The 24,623-nt window shown below is 36.8% G+C and overlaps 1 protein-coding gene across 1 annotated transcript in view; it reads right to left on the bottom strand.

The window, feature by feature from the left end:
• Window positions 1-24,623, bottom strand: part of ulk4 (unc-51 like kinase 4) — a gene marked incomplete at its 5' end in the record, with an annotated part of 180,489 nt that overhangs the window by 95,377 nt on the left and 60,489 nt on the right. The window contains 6 exons of the mRNA XM_016257274.1: window positions 2,845-2,851; window positions 6,386-6,434; window positions 18,393-18,467; window positions 19,794-19,884; window positions 20,164-20,259; window positions 22,233-22,284. Coding sequence (XP_016112760.1) covers window positions 2,845-2,851; window positions 6,386-6,434; window positions 18,393-18,467; window positions 19,794-19,884; window positions 20,164-20,259; window positions 22,233-22,284 — 370 coding nt within the window. The remainder of the gene's footprint in view (window positions 1-2,844; window positions 2,852-6,385; window positions 6,435-18,392; window positions 18,468-19,793; window positions 19,885-20,163; window positions 20,260-22,232; window positions 22,285-24,623) is intronic.

Raw genomic sequence — 24,623 nt, 5'->3', positions numbered from 1 at the left:
CGGTTAGCAGATCAATGAATGAGAGGGCAGCATTACCAGAGTTGCCCATATACCACACCATGTTACAACACAATAGGGCTATTGCAGACAGAAACAATACTGTACTACATAGATGTTTCCTGTCGGCTCAATTTTTGAGTGGACTTTGCTGTTCCGATGAGCATGAACGGTATATGAGTGGAGCGACTGAGCGGAGCACACACACGCATAGAGCGGGATAATATGCAGAGCGTCACACCACGTGAAAGTGAAACCTGAGCGGTGAAGAACTCATTTTCGGCAGCCGGAATTTCAGTGCATCTCTAATTATTGGCGACATCAGAAATGGATATTAGATAATAGATGCTTTTTTGAACATTTTAGCAATTTAAAAATATTAAAAAAGGATTTTTTACACGGCACCCTTGCTCTCGACAGACAGCACCCCGGTTGGGAAACACTGGCTTAGACCACAACCATATTTCTATGGTAAATTACCTGGATTTTCCAAAAAATGCTTTTTAAATCATTGATTTACGTTGGTACAGCCTTTGCTAAATAATATGTTATGTCTTTTTCCTTATTTGCCTAAATGCCTTAAGCGCTAGAACCCTGGTAATCGCTGCTTACAGCTATACTATTTTAATAATAATTTACATAAAATGTTTTCAAGCTGCAATGCATGCTGGGAACTTGTGCAATATTGTTCAATGTAAAAATGTTTGTTCAGATGACTCAATTTGAAAAGTTAGGAGAACATTTGGATATGTTGTGAAAAACAACACTTGAGTATCTAAGTAAGGTAAACAAAACTTTTGCTAGCGACATGTTTAGAGTATTTCTGTTCGGTTCACACAACAAATTAAACTGACTCCAACTAAAAATTCTTTGCTCAGGCTACGTTTTTTTTTTTTTTTTACTTTTTTTAGTAAAACTTTTCGAAAGTTGGTTTTTTTTTTACAGTGCATGGAAAAACATCGGTTTCAATATCATATCTGTGATTTGTTTGTGATTTATTGATTGATTAATTGATTGATTCAACAATGCTTTTTACTGCCAGCTGGTATAATTACAACATCTATCAGTGGAGGCTAATGGGGCCACGCTAACCAGTAAAACCTTGACCCCTCGTATTGGCCTTGCCCATATCTGAATTTGGAACAGGATCAGCATTCCATCCAGCATTTACATCAAATTATTATTCCTATAGCTATGCATTAACATGGTAGTTATCCCTCTGAACAGTTTCCTGGATAATCCCATTTTAATGATTAAATAAATAATAATTGTATTTCATATTTTATTTAACTTAGAGGTATGACAAATGGTTTTACAATTCTCCTCTTGACACACCACATTAAAGGGGAAATATTCAGAACACTGTCATTTCTATTACTACAGTACATTAAAAACAGCCTCCTCATTTTATTTCTGCTCCTTAGATTGACAAGAACAGCTAAAAGCTTTCAATGCACTTTTCTTGCTCAGAAAGTGTGGCTGTGAGCATATCTCGGCTCTCAAGAACATTAATGGTTTCTTTTTCCTGTCCGATCTATACTGGCAGGTCACAGTCAACAGAAAGCCATGGCAGTTAAACTGAGGTAAGCAGTGTTGGAGTAATTCATTAAAGTTTTCCCTCAGCGATACCATACAATGACACTACACTCTTAAAAAAAGGTTTTTCAAGCAATGCCATAGAAGAACCATTTTTGGTTCCACAAAGAACCATTCAGTCAAAGGTTCTTTAAAGAACCATCTCTTTCTTACCTTTTTATAATCTGAAGATTCTTCTTTCGCCACAAATAACCTTTTGTGAAACAGAAAGGTTCTTCAGATGTTAAAGGTTCTTTATGGAACCATTTAGACAAAAAGGTTCTTCTATGGCATCGTGAAGCACCTTTATTTTTAAGAGTGTACCTGAAAGTGTTTTTCTTTCTTTAAATTTTTAATGTCTGCCTTGATATTTAAGTGACTCAAGAAAAGTCTGACCTAAAAGAGTAAAGACGGTCAAATAAATCACAGGATTTTCATACACTCTTTTAAATAAACTCTGGGTTTTACAGTTTCAAGGAAAAACTGTACATGACATTCTGTTTGACATGTGAGTTTTACAATTGCAAACTGATTCCTAGCATAATCTTGGAAGAGCTGAATGGGCTGGATATACATTAAACAACTCAGCCTTTGTCATCAGTATTACTCTTTTTTTCTCTTCTTGAAAGTTTCGACCAATAAGGCGCTTTGGGATTTGGGCTACACCGAGAAGACTCACTCAGCACATTAACACAATTCAAATGTTCAGTAAGCGGTAATCCTTTCGCTTGTTATAGCAAACAGGCCCAAACCTCAGTGCGGAGGGCAGATTGTGAACTGGAAGGGCAGCAGTATTGAGGGATTGGGATTAAAGGGGATGTGAGGCTGTAGCCAACGTCTCACTAGCTCGCTGAGATGGCCAAAGAAGTCAGACAAACCTCTCTCTCTCCTTGTTCATTAGTGATCTCTTGTTCATTAGAGTCCTCGGCTTCTTTTCATGTCCTCTCAGGGCTCATGAGGATGAATGGACCGCATCTGAATTACACTGAGACTCAGAGACTGGGCTGCTCTCTGATTGGAAAGGTTGAAACAAGTTCACTTTGGCCTATCTATCCTATATTTTTGAGTCTCTTATGCTCACCAAGGCTGCATTTATTTGATCAAAATGCAAAATACAATACAAAAAAAAAAAACTGTAATATTGGGAAATATGATTACAATTTAAACTAACTGTTTACAATTTTAATATATTTTAAAATACAATTCTGCAATGGCGATACCAATTTTTTTGGCATTCAAGAAACATGTCTTATTACTATGACAGCTGAAAACGGTGGTGCTGCTTAATATTTTATACTTTTTTTTTTTTAAATCCTTGATAATTTTGTTCTTTCTTTTTTACTGTATTACTGTATGAATAGAACGACTAAACTAAATAACCTCAAACCTTTGAATTTTTTTCTTTGAAGTGACTAAATGCTGTGCTGTAGCATGAATATAGTCACAGCTAAAGAATATGCAGCCATTCAGCTGTGAATCTTGCCTAACATTGACCTTTAGTCGTGACTATTCACAAGAAAAGCATTGGTCTTTCACATGGTATTGTAGTATAACAGTCTACATCTCATTTATCGCAAGACCTGTTCATATCATAGCTTCCTACTTCAGTTAAAAAAAAAAAAAAAGACACACACACACACACACACACACAAAACCTTATCCCTGGTATGGGAACTAGTAACACTAATACCTGATTTAATAATCACAACTAACGATCTTGTAATCGATAATGGCCAGAATTTTATATCGGCACATCCTTACCAAATAGTTCATAAATTATCTCCTGAGGTGGAGCTAAAATTTTATGAATTTATCAATATGAAAATATCACACTTTGAATTTTTTGGTAATTTTCTTGCCATATTAAAACTGAAAGATCTTCTCCTGCTATTTGATTGAATCTACTGCCAGACATCAGCAACTGACCAAATAAAATAGGACTTAACTGCCTCACTACTGCTGAGGGAATTTCCAAAGCAAACACTGTAACTGTGAGAAATAAGACAAGCACAGATGAACGTTACAGGTCTGAGATGAAGCCCACCTCGTTGACACAGAAAACTTCAGCAAATGTGATACAGACCACAGGTCAGTGCATAAGAGAAAGAAAACGGGTAGATGAAGATAACAGATGTGCAATCAGCTCACTGCAGAGCATTTTGGGAAAATAAGCTGTAGAGCTTGGATACTGAATATTCTGCCTGACAAGATTATGGTAAAGAGGTGCACCACTGATTTTGACTTTCAGATGTAATGCTGTATTCATGTTTTCCCGCATAATGTTTGACTTTAATGTTTCCATGCTAATAATATTGGTAACTTTTTACAATAAAATTCCATTTGTTTACATTAGTTTCATTAGATAACAAGAACTAACAATGACAATTACAGCATTTCTTAATCTTTGTTAATGTTAATTTCAGAATTTACTAATACATTATTAAAATCAAAATTTATATCTGTTAATATTTTTAATGCACATAAGAACAGCTGCATTTTTATTAATTAGTTGTCAGAGTAACATCATGAGAGAAAGAATGCCATTCCAGAGTGGAAGACATTTTGCAGATTTTAATGAAATTTTTCGGTGGAATAACTTTGACACAGATGTGTGCTATCAAAGTAAATAGTGTCAATTTTGATTTCATGTGGGCTTTAACTATTGGTGCCTTATTGTAAAATGTTGTGTTCACTCTTTGGCTTATAATTTTTCTATAATTTTTCCATATAAAATGCCCTATAATCCAATACTTAGACTGTGAGTTTTATTTGGTTAGCTTGGCTGATGGAAAAGTATATCCTTTGGAAAATTTAATTACAGTGCATGAGACATTCTGGGATTATGGTTTACATTAACCTTGAAAAGTGATTTTAATGTAATGGTAATTTTTCACTTCAGGTAATGGGAACGTCAAAGTTTCAATCATGGGATACTTCTTGAAAATCTGTTGGCTCTGGATTGCTACTGGGCTGCTCAACAATGACCATTTACCAGAAAGATAAAAAAATAATAATAAAAAAAAAAAAAATCTAAATCTAAAGCATATTTTTGCTCAGCTCTGCTGTTCACTTTGGCCTGCTGGAAATAAGTATGTATGTGTGACTGTGAGTTTTTCGAGGAGGTGGGGTGTGTTGACTATTAACAGTCGATGTAGGGTCCACTCTAATGAGAATGTAACCTGCTCACATCCACACTTCATTAACTCTGCAACCCAATTACACATTGCACTCTGATAGGTCAAACCCCCACTGCCTCATTTACATAATAACTCAATGGATACTGGGATGGGAACATGCTCAAAGGGAAAGGTCTGGCTGTTACACACAACCATACGCACACACCATGTCTAAGGCTAAATTACCAGTATTTTAAAAATAAATTTTAAACTATAAAATATTTAACCATGTTTTGTTAAAGGATTAGGTCATCCAAAAATGAAATCTGTCATCATTTACTTACTGACATGTTGTTCCAAACCTGGAATCTACTTGTTACATTTAACTAACATTTTGAATGTAAATAAATTTTTTTTATAAAAATTACACACTTATTACAACACCTTGAAGGGATAGTTCAACCAAAAATGAAAATTCTATCATTAATTACTCACCCTCATATCGTCCGTCTCGTCATTTGTCTCCTTTGCGTCACCCTATAGCGCCATTTTGGAGATTATCACATACGTAAACAACGTGCGACATATGTACGCAGATACGTTGTTTACACCCGCATACATACATTGCATACATTGTTTACAAATGTGATACTCTCCAAAATGGCGCTATAGGGTGACACGGAAGAGACAAATTCTTGAATAAAGTCATTATTTTTGTTTTCTTTGCGCACAAAAAGTATTCTCGTAGCTTCGTAAAATTACGGTTGGACCACTGATGTCACATGGATTATTTTAACGATCTCCTTGCTACGTTTCTGAGCCTTGATCATGTTAGGATCCTTGCTGTCTATGGGAGGGTCAGAGAGATCTCGGAATTCATCAAAACTATGTGTGTTCCGAAGATGCAGTTTTATTCATGAGTTTGGAAAGTGATTTATTTGAATTTCTATTGTTACATATAATTCCTTTTTTTAAACCTCAATTAAACTGTTTCAGAAATGTCTATTTATTAGTCAATCTGAAAAGTGATTAACATTTTTTTCTGGAATTAATACATTAATAATTTATTAATTTGTTTATTTTTTAATAGAAACTTTCTAAAAATTGCTCCTTCCATTGAAGCTCCAATTTCATTAGAGCTCAGATTCTAAAATGACATTTCTGGTTTCTGTGAAGGGGATGCAGTCAAGTTTTTCAAGCAAATAATGATATAATGTCCTTCTATTTCTCATAAAAAGCAATCTTTTGGGCTTTAGAAGACTGCAGCACACAAGCCACAAGAAATACACTATGAACTGTGATAATAAGGAAAAGAACTGTGTGAAGATGCTTCCGAATGAATGAATGATTGAATGAATGAATGAATACATACACAGCATAAGGGTTTAGAATGGAAATGGGAGTCAGTAAATAATGACGGAAGTTTATTTTTGAGTGAATTATGCCTTTAAATGACCAAAATAGTGAAGGTCCGTCTAGGACTGATACAATTCTACCAATCTATTCCTTTTTAAATACTTTGACGTTTTTTCTGCAACACGGCCAATTTTTCCAATATAGTGTTTTCTGATTTCCATAAAGCTCATCATTTTCTGGTAATTCCATTGCTTACCGAAGTCAGAGCAGAAAACCCAAGGTAATAAATGAATCAACCAAACAGAGAGTGAGGAAACTAGAAGGCTCAGAAGCACACTTACCTCTATAACTTCAAAGATAGCAGGCAGGAGACTGCTCTCTCTAACAAGCCTGTTGGGGGAAACACACACACAAATACACACATTTAGCTTGTGACACACACATTTACTTCATGGCACTAGGCCCACGTTCCATCTTCATTAGTGTGACACTTGTGCATGCATTTGGGTTTTGGCACTGAACGGGACTGCTGAGGTGTGAACGCTCCATCGTGCCAAGATCAGTCAGCTGGGAAAATGACCTTTGACTAATCCAGTGACGAGTGAAAAAGAAAGAGAAAGCATGCCGCTGAAAGGATGAAAGAGTGAGAGAATGATGGAGGGAGGAAGTCGGATGGAAAACACACAACAATGTATTAAGAATGAGAAATAGAGGACCTGTGTATGCAAACCTAGTGAGCTGCCTAGCTAAAAAGCATTTTTGGAAATCACCGAACAAGATTATTCGATTATAATGCTCAAAAATATTGTCAAGAGGGAGGCTCCATCAGGCTCAAATGTTTAAACATGCTTATGATGCCCAAAAAGCTGTGGTTGCTAGAAATTCACCGTAACCGTACAGTGATACTGTTTCAGGTATTATTCAATGTCGTATCGATGCCTGTATTTTTTTACAAATTTCATTAAGCGATATAAATGTTAATATACCATGTAACTTTTTTCTATTTTTAAATGGACTGATAACAGCCATAATAATAAAAGATGGTTGTAAAACAGAAAGCCACATGATAAATCAAGGTGACTGTAAACGGTCTGTCCACACAAAGAAAAAAAAAGAAAAAATCAAGGTAACAAATAAAGTAATACAATAAAACATTAACCGTTTACTAGGTCTGAATACTTGAACATCTAAAATAAATGCTATGTAGGAAGTTCAAATTGTATGAAAGAAACGTTTGAACGGTACTATAATGGACAAAAATGCTGTCTCATTTGAATCAAATGTTTGAAAGTGTGTGGTTACTAATATGCACTTATTTAGTTTATTAAATCAAATATTCAAATACGCTTACAGCTACAAAATGCTGACTAGGTAGGCAGTTCACTAAAGTTTAAATCATTTAAATAGAATGTACATACGTGTCTATATGATGCATGAAACTGCTGACACGGTAGACAGCTCACTAGGTTTGTATGTAATTATGATGTCCAAAACAGCTGACTATGCTGGCTACTCACTAGACTACTCACTTCAAAAACATCTTGGTAGACAGTCCATTTGGTCTGAATGTAATGTCTGAAATGCCCAAAATTTTTGTCTAGGTAGGCAACTCACAAGGTGTTGAAACAGACAGAAAATGCTCCAGACAGCCTGGCTCAGAGGAATAATGGAGGCCTTTATTGAAAATGACTCGTCATGCTCTCTTATTGATTAAGGTCTTTGATTCACAGCCAATTACCATATTAAAAAGGTGTGTAGAGAAGAATGCCACAATAATCTGAGAAAAGGACAGACTGATAAAATGAAATTAGCTAAAGGCTTACATTTGGAATACTTACTGTGCCCTTCCCAGTCAATACAGTGATATATGACATAGCGCTATAGAGTTATTTGGCCATTCTCCCCTGAGTGTGTCCTTTATGGAGGATATGGTTTCTTTGAGTGAGAAAGAGTGAGAACTGCCCAGAACCTGAGATAAGGTGAATGCGGAGGTCTATATGAGTAAAGCCACAGGTAGAGAAAGAATTATCCTCTTTGTGCCTGAAAGTCAGCACAGCTCAAAACCTGGGATTTAGGGATTTTTTTAGGTTAAAACAGGGTTTACTGTGCCAAAATAATTGTGTATCTTGAAGGAATTGGGCAAACCTAATCAACACAACCAGAAATAGGAACAACAATGATCTTTTGATAGTCAAAGAACTAATGAAATTAGCTTTGCATTTATTTAATAAAAAAATACAGTAAAAATGAATTAAAAAAATTATAATTTTATTAGAACTTCAGTGTCATATGATCCTTCAGAAATCAATCATTTTAATATGTTGATTTAGTGCTTATATAACATTTTTAATTATTTTCAGTTGAAAACTGCTATATTGCAAGAATTATATATATATATATTTTTTTTTTAATTCTTTGATGGCTAGAAACTAAGTAATATATTTGTGAGGGTGTTTGTGTGTAAGTACCTGGTATTTTCTATATTATGGGGAACAAATGACCCTACAACTTTAGTAATACCTTGTTTAGCAAGACCTTGTGGGGACATTTGAGGAAGTATATGCGGTCCTATGAGGAAACAAGCTTATAAATCATACAGAAGGAAGTTTTGAGATAATCTAAAATGCAGAAGTGTGAATGACCCATTACCAAACAAAAGTCATTAAAAGAAAAATGCAGGGCTCTACGCTTACTTTTCTTTTTAGGAGCACTTGTGCGGTGGTGTATTTTCAGACATTTAATGAGGCTCAGAGGTGGCATGAGTGCAATTAAATCCATAAATTCATGTTGAGATTAATGTTTTAAATATAACATTTTGAATATAGAAATATTAAATTATTTAAATAACTGAAAAGATACTTTAAAAATGAAACTGAAACTAAAACTGCCAGCAGGTGGCGGCAAGTCACTGATTTTATCACTGAATCATTAGTTCAATTGATTCGTATGAATGGCTGATTCATTCAGGAACGAAGCAAGTGACTGTCTTTATGAATGGGTAAAAATGAAACACCGACTCACTAGATTCGTTTAAAAACGCACGTTCATTCATAAACGAAACACCGCTGTGTTTGAATGGAGATGTGCAGCGGCTATTCCTCGTGCCTCAACTCGGTTTTGACCAAATCTTAGATTGTCTGATTCGGTCTGATATCCTACAACTGTTAGACATTTCTGTAATTGTAACTGTATACAGTTATTTACTGTATACCCCCCAGTACAATACTGCAAATTCCATTTACAGTAAGTAACTGTAATACCCTTTGCATCATGGGAATTTTATGTGACGTCAAACTCCACATACAGTGACTTACTGTATTTTTAAAAATTGCTGTATACTACTGAATTTGCCGTAACGGCCTCTGTGGCGCCATTCCATTGAGGTTGTTTTATTTTCCTCACTTCTTACATTTGGATTGACAAGATTTGTCCTGCACCATGTCTACAACGCCGCAACAGCTTGGGACAGACTATACTGGACGTGTTGCATCGCTTGTAATGATTGGCAAAATACGTTTTGTACGTCAAAAAAACTGTACGTCAGAAATATACCGGGGCATCACTTTACTGTTCGCATCCATTGTAGATAGTATCGCTGATTATAATGGGTTCTATATGGTCTTTTGTCGTGTTGCGCCATGCCGCTCGCATCCGAGGAAGACACGGAACCCATGGGGCAGCACCGCGGGTTTTGGCCGGGGATGAACCTGCAAGAGTGGAAGAGTGTATCGATGCACCTTACGAGAGAAGAAGACCTGCGAGCAAGGTAAAATATATGTCTGTCTGTGTGTTTTGTCAGAGTTTTGCACACCAGTTAACAAATTACCCGTTAACATTGAGGTAACTTTACTAAGGTCCTTTCAAACAACTTTGTCAGCATATTGAATTAACATACCGAATTAAAATGATTTTTAACGAGCAACGCTTATCTTATATTAACATTAAGTTAACTAATGTGAAATTTTGTTCAGGTGTTAGTTAATGTTGGCCAGTAGCCTATTGAGAAAATAAAACCATATGTTAGCAAGGTTAAACTAGTTTTATGGCTATCTGCCTTAGTTTGTTACAGTTTTTAAGGGAATTTAAGTTTTACTGCATTTTTTGTATTTGTGTTTTAAAGGCAGCTGCAATGAAGCATCAAGAAAGACATGAGCATGCCAACCACCCTGAGACTGATAATTCAGGTAAGAGAACAAATATGGTTTTGAGAGGTTTGTGTATTCTATATGGTGTTTGTCTATGGAGAAGTGTGTCATTTCTACTTTTTGTTTTTCAGGGAACACATTTCTGTCAATAACAAAGTGGATGGTGAGCAAAGGTGGTGGCCATGTTTTGGAGCAACACCTGGGTTTTGCAGACGGCTATGTATTTCTTTTCCCATTATGTTTTTGTTGCCTATCTTTGTGAGGATAAATCCAGAGAATACAACAATGCACTGCAAAATGTCCTAAGACAGGAGAAATGGTCCAAATGGCTGCAATATAACAAAGAGTGAAAAATTTAAGGGGGTCTGAATACTTTCCGTACCCACTGTATATATATATATATATAAATCTAATTAAATCTATATTAAAATAGATTAATTACAGTAGTATACTGATGAATTTGATTTTTTATAGTAATTAACTGTAAAACGGTAAAGTTTGCCAATGTAAATAAAATACAGTTTGCTACTGTAAATCTTAATTACAGTAACATACTGGCAAGTTACTGTAAAAACCCTTTGAAATGTCTAACAGTGTATCACATTTACAAACTCCCTTAAAAATCATTAAAAGCTGTCACTCATCTTAGTTCATCGTGATCTCACATTTATAATCAACGAAGCGCTCTACACTGCACAATGAATCTCTTATTTACACCGTCTACACTTTGCTTATGAAAGGATTCATGAGATATGTCTTTGATTCATTACTCAATGCTGCAAAAACACGTAGAAACCTTTGAAGCTCCCCTGAGCACAATCACAAATATGATGAAGCATGGTGGTGGCGGCATCATGCTGTGGGGGTGTTTTTCAGCTGCAGGGACAGGACGACTGGTTGCAATCGAGGGAAAGATGAATGTGGCCAAGTACAGGGATATCCTGGACGAAAACCTTCTCGAGTGCTCAGGACCTCAGACTGGGCCGAAGGTTTATCTTCCAACAAGACAATGACCCTAAGCACACAGCTAAAATAATGAAGGAGTGGCTTCACAACAACTCTGTGACTGTTCTTGAATGGCCCAGCCAGAGCCCTGACTTAAACCCAATTGAGCATCTCTGGAGAGACCTAAAAATGGCTGTCCACCAACGTTTACCATCCAACCTGACAGAACTGGAGAGGCTCTGCAAGGAGGAATGGCAGAGGATCCCTAAATCCAGGTGTGAAAAACTTGTTGCCTCTTTCCCAAAAAGACTCATGGCTGTATTCGATCAAAAGGGTGCTTCTACTAAATACTGAGCAAAGGGTCTGAATACTTAGGACCATGTGTTATTTCAGTTTTTCTTTTTTAATAAATCTGCAAAAATGTCAACAATTCTGTGTTTTTCTGTCAATATGGGGTGCTGTGTGTACATTAATGAGGAAAAAAAATTAACTTAAATGATTTTAGCAAATGGCTGCAATATAACAAAGAGTGAAAAATTTAAGGGGGTCTGAATACTTTCCGTACCCACTGTATATATATATATATAAATCTAATTAAATCTATATTAAAATAGATTAATTACAGTAGTATACTGATGAATTTGATTTTTTATAGTAATTAACTGTAAAACGGTAAAGTTTGCCAATGTAAATAAAATACAGTTTGCTACTGTAAATCTTAATTACAGTAACATACTGGCAAGTTACTGTAAAAACCCTTTGAAATGTCTAACAGTGTATCACATTTACAAACTCCCTTAAAAATCATTAAAAGCTGTCACTCATCTTAGTTCATCGTGATCTCACATTTATAATCAACGAAGCGCTCTACACTGCACAATGAATCTCTTATTTACACCGTCTACACTTTGCTTATGAAAGGATTCATGAGATATGTCTTTGATTCATTACTCAATGCTGCAAAAACACGTAGAAACCTTTGAAGCTCCCCTGAGCACAATCACAAATATGATGATGATCTGGTCAGTCGCACTGGTGCTCCTAAATATTTTTTCATAGTTGCACGCAGTAGTTTTCATTCGCAGATGCGACCCAAATGTTTGAACAATATCAGGGCTCCAGACTCATTCTTCCCACTGGTCGCTCTTTTGCGACAGACTTTCTCAGTTGGTCGCACGAGCACATGATTTGGTCGCAATATTTGTTTTTTTTGCGCTACAACATGGGATTAATTAATGCATGCTGATGAACTTTTATTATAATAGTTTATAGTTATATGGAAACGAAAGTGGTTAACATTCAACCCGTTCTTTTTCATCAGTATTATTTGTGATTTGAATTTTGTGAACGGGAGTTCCTCTTTTGCTATGTTATAAGTCGGGGGCTGCAGACGCTTTCACTTTCGAATTCGCGATCTTGTTGTCACGTTTTACAAGAAAAGATAATTGTCTGATTTGCTTACATACATCTAAACATTTCACTTTTTAAGACTAAAACAAAAGATGAATTCATTGTTATTCGTAATTAAAAAGCAAAACAACAATAAAACAGTAAGATACAATGACAAACTAGCTTACAAAACGTTTATTAACAAAAATGAATAAGATGAGGCATGGCATACACCACATGCTGTATTATATACCGACTAATAAATTACAGAACTTTTAGCAAAACACTGAGGAATCAAATAAAAAAATTACAAATTAAAAGAGAGCCTCCATAGCGTAACGTGAGGTAAACAGCAAAGATAACAGGCTTTTCAAAATAAAATAAAAAAAACCTCAATATTTGCGTAATTTTTGCTTTGCGCTCCTGCTGACGCGGCGAGTATAAACCATGCTCTACTCTCTAAGCGCTGCGCAGTTCAAACGAGTAGCACGGTTTCGTTATGCTTTCAGTTTCGTTTGCCATTTGATGTTTCTCATACGCAACAGAAATGACAGTGCTTATGAGTTGAACAACGCGGTGGTCGCGCCAGTGCGCAAAATTTAGTCACACTGGCAGAAAAAATTGTCACAAAATGCGCCCATTTGGTCGCAGTCTGGAGCCCTGAATACGCTAGCTAGTGTAATCCTAAATATTAGGTTACATCCCTGTTATTATTAGTTATCCTTATTAAAAATATAATACAATTATTAAATAATACAATTAAAGAACACAGATAATTTAGTCAAATCTCAAAATAAATATCCATTTATATACCACAAAGTTATAATGTTGCAAATTACTTGTGATTTTAGTTTTTAGTATTTTATTTTGACAAAACTGTATAGAATTTCAATATTATTGGCCATAACAAATTTTTCTGTACTAGCCTGAATTTGAACCATGGATATGTTCATGGTCATGGCATAAACTCAAGGTTATTACTTATTAACTAAGCTAACTAAAGGTTTGATATATTTTGTCTCAACTTCCTGTAAAAACTAAATTCGTCAAGCCATTTTATGTGCTCTTTCAAATATTCTATAGAAACCATTTGTAATTTTTGCTATTATTACTGATAGAGAATGTGTTAAATATAGAAAAGCTGAACTAGAACTTGCATCTTTCATATACGCAACAGAGCTGAACGTGTTTATCAGTGTTCATAAACCATTAAGCCTCGGCTCAGAGACGGTGACTATGTACCAAAGAAACTATTCAATATACCAGGAATAGATTACCTGCAGCAAACAACATTAATTAATTGACAATAACATCATGAAACATACAGTCACTCATGGTACACAGAGTCCATTGACAGAACAGTGACGCACATCGAGCAATCAGTACACTCAAGTGTGCACCTTTCTGCAGTCTGTTTATTCAGAACAGTCAATGATCTCTCATCTGTCTGCGCTCTCCTTCCTAACAAACATCATTACCCCTACAATTACCAACAAAACACAAGAGCCAATACAAAACACACACTCTCTGGGTACAACGGAGTAAGCAGGCATAATGAATAGGACCATTTTATCATGACACAACAGAGAGAGGGAGAGAGACAGTGGCCTTTTCTCACTGAAGGCTTATTCGTGTTCGGTATGTGCTCCATTAGGTCTTTAACAGGCAAGCAGCCCGGTGACTAGGATCACTCATCCATCTTTCTAAATGACGGGCGTTTGCAGAGGTAAATGGAGTCAACTGGGCGGGTGAGAGATTTTCACTTACACAGCTTTCAGACCAACCAGGTTATTGGCCCACTTACACAGTCCTCAGGCAAAGTAGCAGGTGTCCAGAGGCACAGTTTTTCACCACTTGGATAAAGTGGTCGTGGTCCACATAGTAATGGACTGTGTGTCAGGCTATGAGTGACTGTCATGCAATCTGTCAAGAACATGCCGGAATCATTTTTTCACCCCAAAATCTAAATGTCCACATATATATATATATATATATAAACTCAGGTGAAAAAAAAAAAACCTGTCTGGGTGCATTACAAATTATGCCAGCTGGCGTGAAAATGTGCCTAATTGCCATGATAACATCACATCGCGCAAAAAAAAAAAAAAAAAAAAAAAAGTTGATGGTTCTAAAAATAAGCTGCAATTGTTTCTGCAAAATAAATCTTATTTTTCTTTAGATTTGGGGGTGAAATGTGACATGGGGATGTTTCGTCCTTACAGTAATCTGGTCTGCAGAGAGTTAACCAGCCAGCCTGGTCTGTCAACTCAGGACAGATATCATCCATACTAAAAATGAAGCTGATGTAATTGGCGATGTTGACAAATTTGTCACAAAAATCAACATCCTATCAGCAGAGATAAGGTTTGGTCCAGCCATTACAGGCATCTCAAATCTCAATCCTGTCTCAAAAAAACGAGGTATGTGGGTCTTAACTCACAAAACAACGAACGCCTCAACTTTTCGTTGACAACTAAGAGTGAATTTTAACAGTTCTAAGCAGCATTTTCACGGAAATGGGAAGTGGCGAGATTGGCATTTACACAGGTAAATGTCAGCCAAAGACACTAAAGCATCTAATAAGAGAACGTATGCACATAATCTTTACGCTTGCAGGCAACCTTTGCATCTGATCTCCAATCAGTCAGTAAGGAGAACTGCTGCTATGCAGTCCTCATTCCCCCCTCACTTTATCAGAATGACACGCAACAGCCATGACATTTACTGGTGCCATCGGCACTCTGGGGCCGAGACACTATCAGAGCCGTCGTAGGGTGCAATTTCTCCCTGGTCCACCTCTTGAGATTTCTGTTGTTCTGCTAACAAATAGATCCATTACATAGATTCCAGACACAGCAACCATCCATCTGTCCATCTCTGTCTCGTCCGTTCAGTGGATGTACAATGTTGTCAGGGGCCAGTGTTTGTAGCCCGAGCAACTGCTATGCCCACACATGCTTTCAGTCCTGAGCCGCCCACATAAACAGTGCTGAAAGAATAATAGCCAGTCACACATGCAAACAAATCGTGACACTTCCACATGCCTGAGCACCATGGACACAGACAGCTCCCACACACCGCACGTCCTGTCCAATATCCCGCTAGCAGAGGGTGTCACCCTTCACAGCAGAAGCAGCAGCAAAGACACCTCCACTAGTGCAGAAAGACACCACCTCATCTACACTAGCACAGGACATAATGCTAGGACAAAAATAATAATGATGATAATAAAAACTTGGGATGCACCGATACCACTTTTTCCAGTACTCGCCCGATACCGATACTTTTATTTTTGGTACTTGCCGATACCGAGTAACGATACCAATATTTTTATTGCATTTATACATTTTTTAAATATTGGGTACAGAAACCAAGAGTATGTATAATGTTAGTTGGTTAACTTAATTTATCAAATAGATAAAGTCAAACCAAAATGTATTCAGACACCTTCAACATTTCTCACATTATCACAGTTTATTCGCTATAGTTTAGAAAATGGTAATAAAATATGACAAGAACTCAGAGTTAAACTGTGTCAGAACAAATTCAGCTTGATAATGTTAGATAATTTTGATAGAAAGGTATGTAATAGATTACAATCAACCAAAAATTAGACAGCTGTTAGTATGACAGTATTTACACAACTATCAATAGCTTTATTGTAATAATGCAGGGAACCACTCGTTATACATCTCCTAACTGTGATATTTTCAGAAATAGAAGTCACGTTTTTTCATCTGAATACGTGCTGCGATTTATATTCCAAAGTCACTCATATAATGCAGAAACACTCAAGCAAGCAAAACACGCGCAACGCGTGCACGTATTTGTACTGATGCAGAATAGTACAGCCTAGCGCATTTCACACAGGCTGCTAGATTCCCTTTCGCCTGAAAGTCGTGTATGTTTAAGGTTGAAAATAAATGATGTTTATTGTGAATGCCCCTATAAATGGTCTTATTTTTACGATTTAGTTTTAATCCAAATGATGCATGTGCTAAGTGAGTGAACATCAAAGATCACACAACAGAAGTGTGCGCTCTCTCTCTCTCTGTCTCTCCATACCGTTAAGTAACTTGTGCATTGTTTTACTTGTTTTTGACATATCTGACCGAACTACAAACTTTCCAGTGATGTCTGTGAGAAAGATATATTCACTTGACAAGCTCGCGCATCTGCATCGCCGCGCGCTCAATCCACTCAGCGTGCTTTGTTTATCAGCTCGCGCACATCAGCAATACAGGCATTAATACTGAATGTTTAATATTATATTCATTGCACACATATACTTCGTAGTAGACATCCTTAACTCCATTCCGCTGTCTGTTGTTCTGTTGTCAGTTTTTCTTTGTCTGAATATGGCACTTATCACATGCTGTGTGGTATCGGCGTTTGGTATCGGGGCATTTTAACGAGTACGAGTACCAGTACAGGAGCTCAGTATAGGGCCCGATACCGATACCAGTATCGGTGTATCCCTAATAAAAACAAAAGACTGCAACCATTTGACCTGTATTTAATCAATATTAACTTTGCAAAAGCAACCTTGTAGAATCTGTCGCATGTTACTGTGACTTCACAAAATTATTAGATAGTAAGTACATCAGAATACTTCTGTACCAATGTAATTACATTGTAATATAATCATTATTGTAAAATGAAGATTCACATTTTTTAAGTGCTGGCAAATGCAAAATAATTTTACTTTTTTCAAATCAAGCATTCTGTTGGTCAACGGGCCGAATTTGCGTTAAAAACAGACACAAAATCTGTTTGGCCAACAGTAAACGTGATAGGACAATATGTAGAAAAAATATATATATATATATTCACTATAGCAATTTTTTACAGTCTTGGGTAAATAACTTGAAAACTTTGAACTACTATCGCAAATTATATTCATAATTAAAGACACTCCTGCTGATGTCCTTTATTTGCAAAGTCATGTTATTAGAGAAACAGCGGGGGGATGAGGATGAGATAAGAAACACACACACACTCCCTCACCTGTGCACCCAGACACTCATTACAGCCCACAGAGAGAAGTGGTAAGAACAGGGCAGGAAATGAAAGACAAAAGAGACGAAGATTTTGAGAAAATCAGAGGACGATTGTGTATGTATCAGCCATTATATATTTAAGCTACTACTCCAAACGAAGCTAAGACCCACAAGAGAGACAGATTTAGAGCCTTCAAATCATATTAACAAATTATCTCATAGATTTATTTATATTTATATATATTAGAGAGAGAGAGAGAGCGCGAGAGTAGCATAAAACAGTCTGTGGATGTAGTTAGAAACTATGTGCGGCATCTCTGAAGTTCATTACTGCTCGGCATGACCTACTTTAACAATTTCAGGATCAATAAACTAATAAGGTTGAGTTCAGAAACACATAAGAAAGAAATGCCTCAAGACAGTCTTCTGCCTTGTATCGCTGGTAATCTTAGAAGTTCATCTGTCCATTTTTCCTGCAAAAATTCTTAGTATACTGTTCTGTAATACTAAGAATACATTATTAGTTAGTATTATTAATTAAAGGACAAGCTGTTGTCTTGTGGTTAGAGTATGGGATTCAAAGTAAACCAGATCGTACCACTGCCTACTGGAAACAGAGAGCGAGAGTGAGAAAAAGTGTACTATATGAGTAACAGCATGGTGGCTATCATTCTATAGCGCATCACCCGTTTACAGAATGAGATGTGTGAGGGGTTCATCTTGAGGGTTACACAAAAAGGAAGGGGATTTGGTGTACCTGTGCAACTTGTTGAATTAAGGAAGTGTGTTTCACTTAATAATAACAAAAAAAGGTATTTTATCCACAGTATGTAGGAATAGCTGTGTACATGGAGAGTGTTATTGGTTACCTGCTGATGGGTGAGCTGTGCTCAGTGAGCGACACCAGCAGTTTGAGAGCATACACCAGAAGCAGAGTCTCATACCTGCAGAGAAAATCTGCATTAAACAAAAGCTATGCAAAACGTCTACAGTAGGATACAAGTAAATTCATGACAACAGTCATTGAAGAGGTTATCAACCATTGTAACTTTTATACGTTGTGGATGCATTCTCTAGGAACTGAATCAGTCCCCTTATGGGAACTCAATGTGGCTTTTCATAAAAATGGCGTTGATATTTGTGTCATTTTTTGTTGTTGCTGTGCAGTGAAAACTCACATAACAAAAATAAACTGTCATTGTGTATTATAAATGTTAAATATTTTTATTTAATTAATGTTTTGACAATTTAACCTATAAACTTTAATTTCATCAAACGAGAAAGAATCGCTCACGTAGCCGCATCTATCTTGTCTGGATTGGCAAATAGGTTGAAAAGACAAAGATATTTGTTGTTATAATGAATGGATGATTTGGAAAGATCACTTGCCTCTCTTTTTTTCTGGAAAAAATTGCAGAAATAAGACAAAAATGCCACAAATAATGCAGGGATTAGTTGAATTTGCATTAATTAAACCCTGGAATGACTATCTGAAACCATGAGCTATAGGAACACTATACATTTAAGACTTATATTTGAATATTATCTCAATTATGATTGGTTAATCTTTTTAAAAGTGAAATGAGTAAAAACTTTCTGCATCATTATTCAGAATCAGTTTTCATTCGAACCAAATTATTATTAGCATTATCCAGAACAGAATCCACTTTAGAAATGTAAGTAAATGATGGTTGTTTTTCTACCCTAAAATGGTATTCTAACACATGCCTGTGCCATTTGAATTTGGAATTAGCTATGAATTGTTCCAAATTTAATTGGATTAAATTAGAAAGCTAGCAAAATCTGTTCACTCTAGAAATTTAAATGACTTTATAAAACTGCAATCATTTCACTTTTACTGGTATATCATAATTTAAAATGTCTCTGCTACATGAAGATTTTCCATGAACATGCATCAACAAGCTACAGAATCCTTCACTTTCTAGTTCTTCATCCGAGTTTTTATCCTAACCACTTGCAACCGTGACACACAATGAGTGACAAGACATTTTGTCAATGACTTGGTTTCTATTTGTGTCACACTCAATAAATATCACTGGTCCAAAACCACGCTGTACATTAAGCATGAAATATCTCTTGACCCTTGACAGCTATTGTGTGCATTCAGTGTGCACAGACAAATTGCTTGTTGCTAGAAGCTTCGCATCACATCATGCCTGGTTAGGACACAATCTTAGTTTTAATAAATAGAGAGGATGGAGGAGTAAACTGAGAGAGCAGAATATAGGTAATTGAGTGGTGAGTCTTACTGTGGCAGCAGGGCCTCAGAGATGAGCGTCAGCAAGCGAGTGTTGGAGGAGATGTCTTCACCTTCCCACTCTGCCTCTCGTTCTCTCCCTCCTCCACCTCATCTTGGCTCAGTAGCAGCTGCGTGATCTCTGACAGCACACGCAAACTCACATTACGCCATTCCACTGGGACACACACAGCAGAAGGGTTAGATATATACTTACATGCATAGAAGCACAAGGGTTTTATACATAGATGCACAAATGCACAAATATATATATATATGTATTAGGGGTGCAACGGTTCTCGATAAAGAATTGAACCGGCAGCAGGGCCTCAGAGATGAGCGTCAGCAAGCGAGTGTTGGAGGAGATGTCTTCACCTTCCCACTCTGCCTCTCGTTCTCTCCCTCCTCCACCTCATCTTGGCTCAGTAGCAGCTGCGTGATCTCTGACAGCACACGCAAACTCACATTACGCCATTCCACTGGGACACACACAGCAGAAGGGTTAGATATATACTTACATGCATAGAAGCACAAGGGTTTTATACATAGATGCACAAATGCACAAATATATATATATATATATGTATTAGGGGTGCAACGGTTCTCGATAAAGAATTGAACTGTACCATTCCCCACACACTAGGACCGCGGTTCAACTTAAATCTGACAATGCATCTGCAATATGGTTTGTTAGAGTTCGCTAATGCATGTTTCTGTTGATGGATACAAATTCTGGCTTCCCAATACATTATGGGGTTTTTACGACCCTTTGTCCCTAAGCATGGTATTTCGCATATGTAATTTGCTTGGGTGTTGATGCACAAACTAGTAAAGATTCTTAGAACACTAATATGTTGCATAGATATAAACATACTATATACACTCTCAATTAGATCATCCGAATACGAATTAATAGAGACCAAACACGTTATATGTAAGGTTACATGAATGAGTGGTTCTATCATAAGCATGCATAAACTAGTCTACAATACAACAGATAATATACAAGACAGCAATAATATACACAATAACCTGAAGGATATGTGTGTTCATTCAAAGAAAAGTTTTCCTATTAATTAATTAGAGAAGAGTACATTTTTCACTGTGCACTGTGGATTTCCTATGGAAATTGTAGTGAGAGGGGTGACTCTCAACATGCCATTAGGTCGTAAAATGTATCTGGTGTCAGGGTTGCCATGGTAACCAGGGTCCTGGGCCCTGTTCACAGACAACTTGGCACCCAGTATGTTTATTGGGTGAGGGGTCTGTGAACGTTTTGTTAATCTAATGAATAACTGATTTGTTAAATCAAACAAAAAATTGTGTGTTTGATTGGTCCAGACGCTACAATTACAACAAGAGCGATGAGAGAAAAAAAAACAATACGTGGACAAACCAGTCACTCTTTGTTCAATGCGAGTGCTGTATGTTGGAATAACTGTCATTTATGCTGTCATCGCGTGTTGATAACGCAGGTGAGACCTGAACAGCACACGTTGCTATCTGCGTTTAAACTAAACTCATGTAAGCCTGGCCAGTTTAAATATTAAAGAGCCAGAAGACCCGAACTTGTGCACTCAGTGAGAAGATCTGTGTGTGCGCTCATCCGATGCGCGCAAATATTAAGCTCTCTTTGAAGTATTGTGCTTAAATGGACAAATTCACTCAAAAATTATGTCAAAATGCCCATCGTGGTGAGTATCCTAGCAGACATAGTCGGCTGAACGTACAGTATCAGTGCACTGAATCTTAAAGTGACTTTCTTAATGTTAATCAAACAGCAACAATATGGAAATCACTCACTGCTCTTGATTGAATAACTTTTGTAACTTTAATAAAGATTAATCTTTAATTTATACAGTCAAATATGCAATGTTATTTTTCATTTGATTACTTTATTCAATTTCTGTACCTAAAAACTAATGTTAGACCTACCTAAAAAACCTGAAAAGCACTGTTTATTTTATTTGTATCTATTGTATGTATTTGTGCTGTTGCTTGTAGTAAGATTATTTGTTATCTTCATTATTTTTATTTGACAATATAATTTTTTCCCTAAACATAGCACATACCGAACCGCACCGAAACCGTGACTCTAAAACCATGATACAAACTGAACCGTGAGTAAGTTGAAACATTGCACCCCTAATATGTATATATACATCCTTGTGTGTACAGAATATATATACATCTATGCGTGTATATATTTATATACACACAAGAAGAAGAAGAAGAAGAAGAAGAAGAAATGGGTTCTATGAGCATCTCAGTCCACAGGACCCAAGAAACTTCCAATTTGTTTGCTTCCATTTGTGCCATTTCATAGTTTTGATGACTTTACTATTATTCAAAAATGTAGACAATAGTAATAAAAAAGAATGAATAATGTGTCAAACCTTGACTGGTAGTGTATAATTGTGTTTGCTTATTTGCAGCTGAAGTGTGTTCTCACCATTCTTACTGAAGGCCAGAGACGCCAGCGGTGGTACAATCAAATCCACAACCTTGGGGAAACAAAGAGAGAAGTCTGCATTACTCTACAAGTGAGAAATCTCACCTATATGTGCTTAGTCTCACCAGACCACACACACGGCGTGAGTGAAAGTGAAACAGCTGGAAGCGGAAGACTGGGAGAGTGCTCTGAACAGCTCCAATTTGCATGGAAATGTGATGTCAGCTCTGCCCTTTGATCACAGAAAGTGTGTTCCAACAAAAGGCCTTACGCCAGCTCTTTTGAAAATTAGAATCAGGTTTTACGATTATTACCAACTACAATCAGCCACACGGCAGCAAATGTTGCGCACAGGTGTCTTAATGTGGCTGGCTGTGGGCATCTCTCAAACAAAGGATTTTCACTCTCTCTGACTCTAAGTGAAAAGAACACCAAAGAAACATATTGTAAAGGTTATGAATTTTTCTCTTCTTCTGTCTCTATTGTAAGACACCAAGTTTTTTTCACTGAGCTGCAAGTATTGTACAGCTACTATGCTAAACCTGCGGCACATCTTTGATCTCTTGTCCACACCTTATGAAACATTTGTCGTGAATGTCAGTATAATGGTAATTCTTTCTCTGTAGCTTAGTTGAGGTATGTTTGAACACTTAGAATCAAACTTTGTGAGCTGTCTACCAAGACAGCCATTATATGGGTCAATGATGAATAAAAAAGTGTAATTGATAAAGTAAAGGAATACCTTTTAAAAATCTCATTAAAAATCTCCTTTTAAACACATGTGCTGAGTTCTTAGAAATGCGCACTTTCCATAGACTTCTATTACTTTTATACTGACGAAATGGTATTTTCTATCCCCTAACCTTAAACCTAAACATACCCCTTACAGAAAACCTGTTTGTATTGTTACACTTTCAGATAAACATCATTTAGTATTTAATTTTATTTTTTTTTGCCTCATGGGGACCGCAGGTCGGTAGGGGTGAAAATATTCCCCTAAGAATTGGGACACTACTACTACACCGTCACACGTCATCATACGTCGTCTAGCTCCTACAATACACACACCTATACTGGTGTGCATTAGAGCCTTTAATTACCGTTCTATATTAATGTGCTGCTTACTCACACACACACACACACATATCAGAGATCGCGCAGCTCACACATCCAGGAGAATATAAACTTGTCAACACTGCCCCACGACTTTTATTAATAACAGTTTAAATACTGAATCGCTACATTATATTTTCCAGCAACGAGAGGATAAAATCATTGTTTTTGAAGTAAACTCACTCTAAAAAGAGAAACGACCAGACGCGCATACACACAACTTTCATCTCTCTGTCTCTCTCTTTTATTTTTTTTTGCCTCATGGGGACCGCAGGTCGGTAGGGGTGAAAATATTCCCCTAAGAATTGGGACACTACTACTACACCGTCACACGTCATCATACGTCGTCTAGCTCCTACAATACACACACCTATACTGGTGTGCATTAGAGCCTTTAATTACCGTTCTATATTAATGTGCTGCTTACTCACACACACACACACACATATCAGAGATCGCGCAGCTCACACATCCAGGAGAATATAAACTTGTCAACACTGCCCCACGACTTTTATTAATAACAGTTTAAATACTGAATCGCTACATTATATTTTCCAGCAACGAGAGGATAAAATCATTGTTTTTGAAGTAAACTCACTCTAAAAAGAGAAACGACCAGACGCGCATACACACAACTTTCATCTCTCTGTCTCTCTCTCTCTCTCTCTCTCGAATTAGCAATATTTTAGAAAAGGGTTTAGCGATTTCTAGTTATTGGGGGGACTAGCCCCCCTCAATGTCCACGGTGGTTATCACCCTGATCAGACATGAAAATATGTTGTGGCACTATTGTGCAGTAATGATATGACGTTAACAATCTTTAGCGATTTTTTGCAAACATTTCTTTGAGTAACATGACCGTAAATATGAACTCACGATTGAATGTAACATAAAACAAATGATTACTTTTCGGTAAAATCTTTATTAATGCCAAAAATGCTTACATTTATGTGTCTTTTTGTTTGCTCGGGCAGCCATGTTCCCGCTGAAGCCAGTTTACGCTGAGATAATTCATACCCCTTTGTTTGAAATGTGGTCCCGAAAAATCTTCGTTTGAAGGGCTATCTGGCCCTTCCCCTACCCCTACCCCTACCCTTCCAACCAAAAGAGAATCGAGACACCCCTACCCCTTCACGTGAATGCGCGGAACGGGAAAGGGGAAGGGCTAAGGGGTAGAAATGGGATTGGGCCTTATAACTTCACAGCATTTTTGGAAATCATATAGAAATCAACTTATTTAGCTGCCAACAATATGAAGGCATCTGTGGTTCCATGAGG

This window comes from Sinocyclocheilus grahami, unplaced genomic scaffold (assembly GCF_001515645.1).
Source record: "Sinocyclocheilus grahami isolate Dianchi unplaced genomic scaffold, SAMN03320097.WGS_v1.1 scaffold1531.1, whole genome shotgun sequence".
NCBI classification, from domain to species: Eukaryota; Metazoa; Chordata; class Actinopteri; order Cypriniformes; family Cyprinidae; genus Sinocyclocheilus; species Sinocyclocheilus grahami.
Note: the sequence above shows the minus strand (reverse complement) of the source record. Positions and strands in the feature narration are given on the sequence as shown.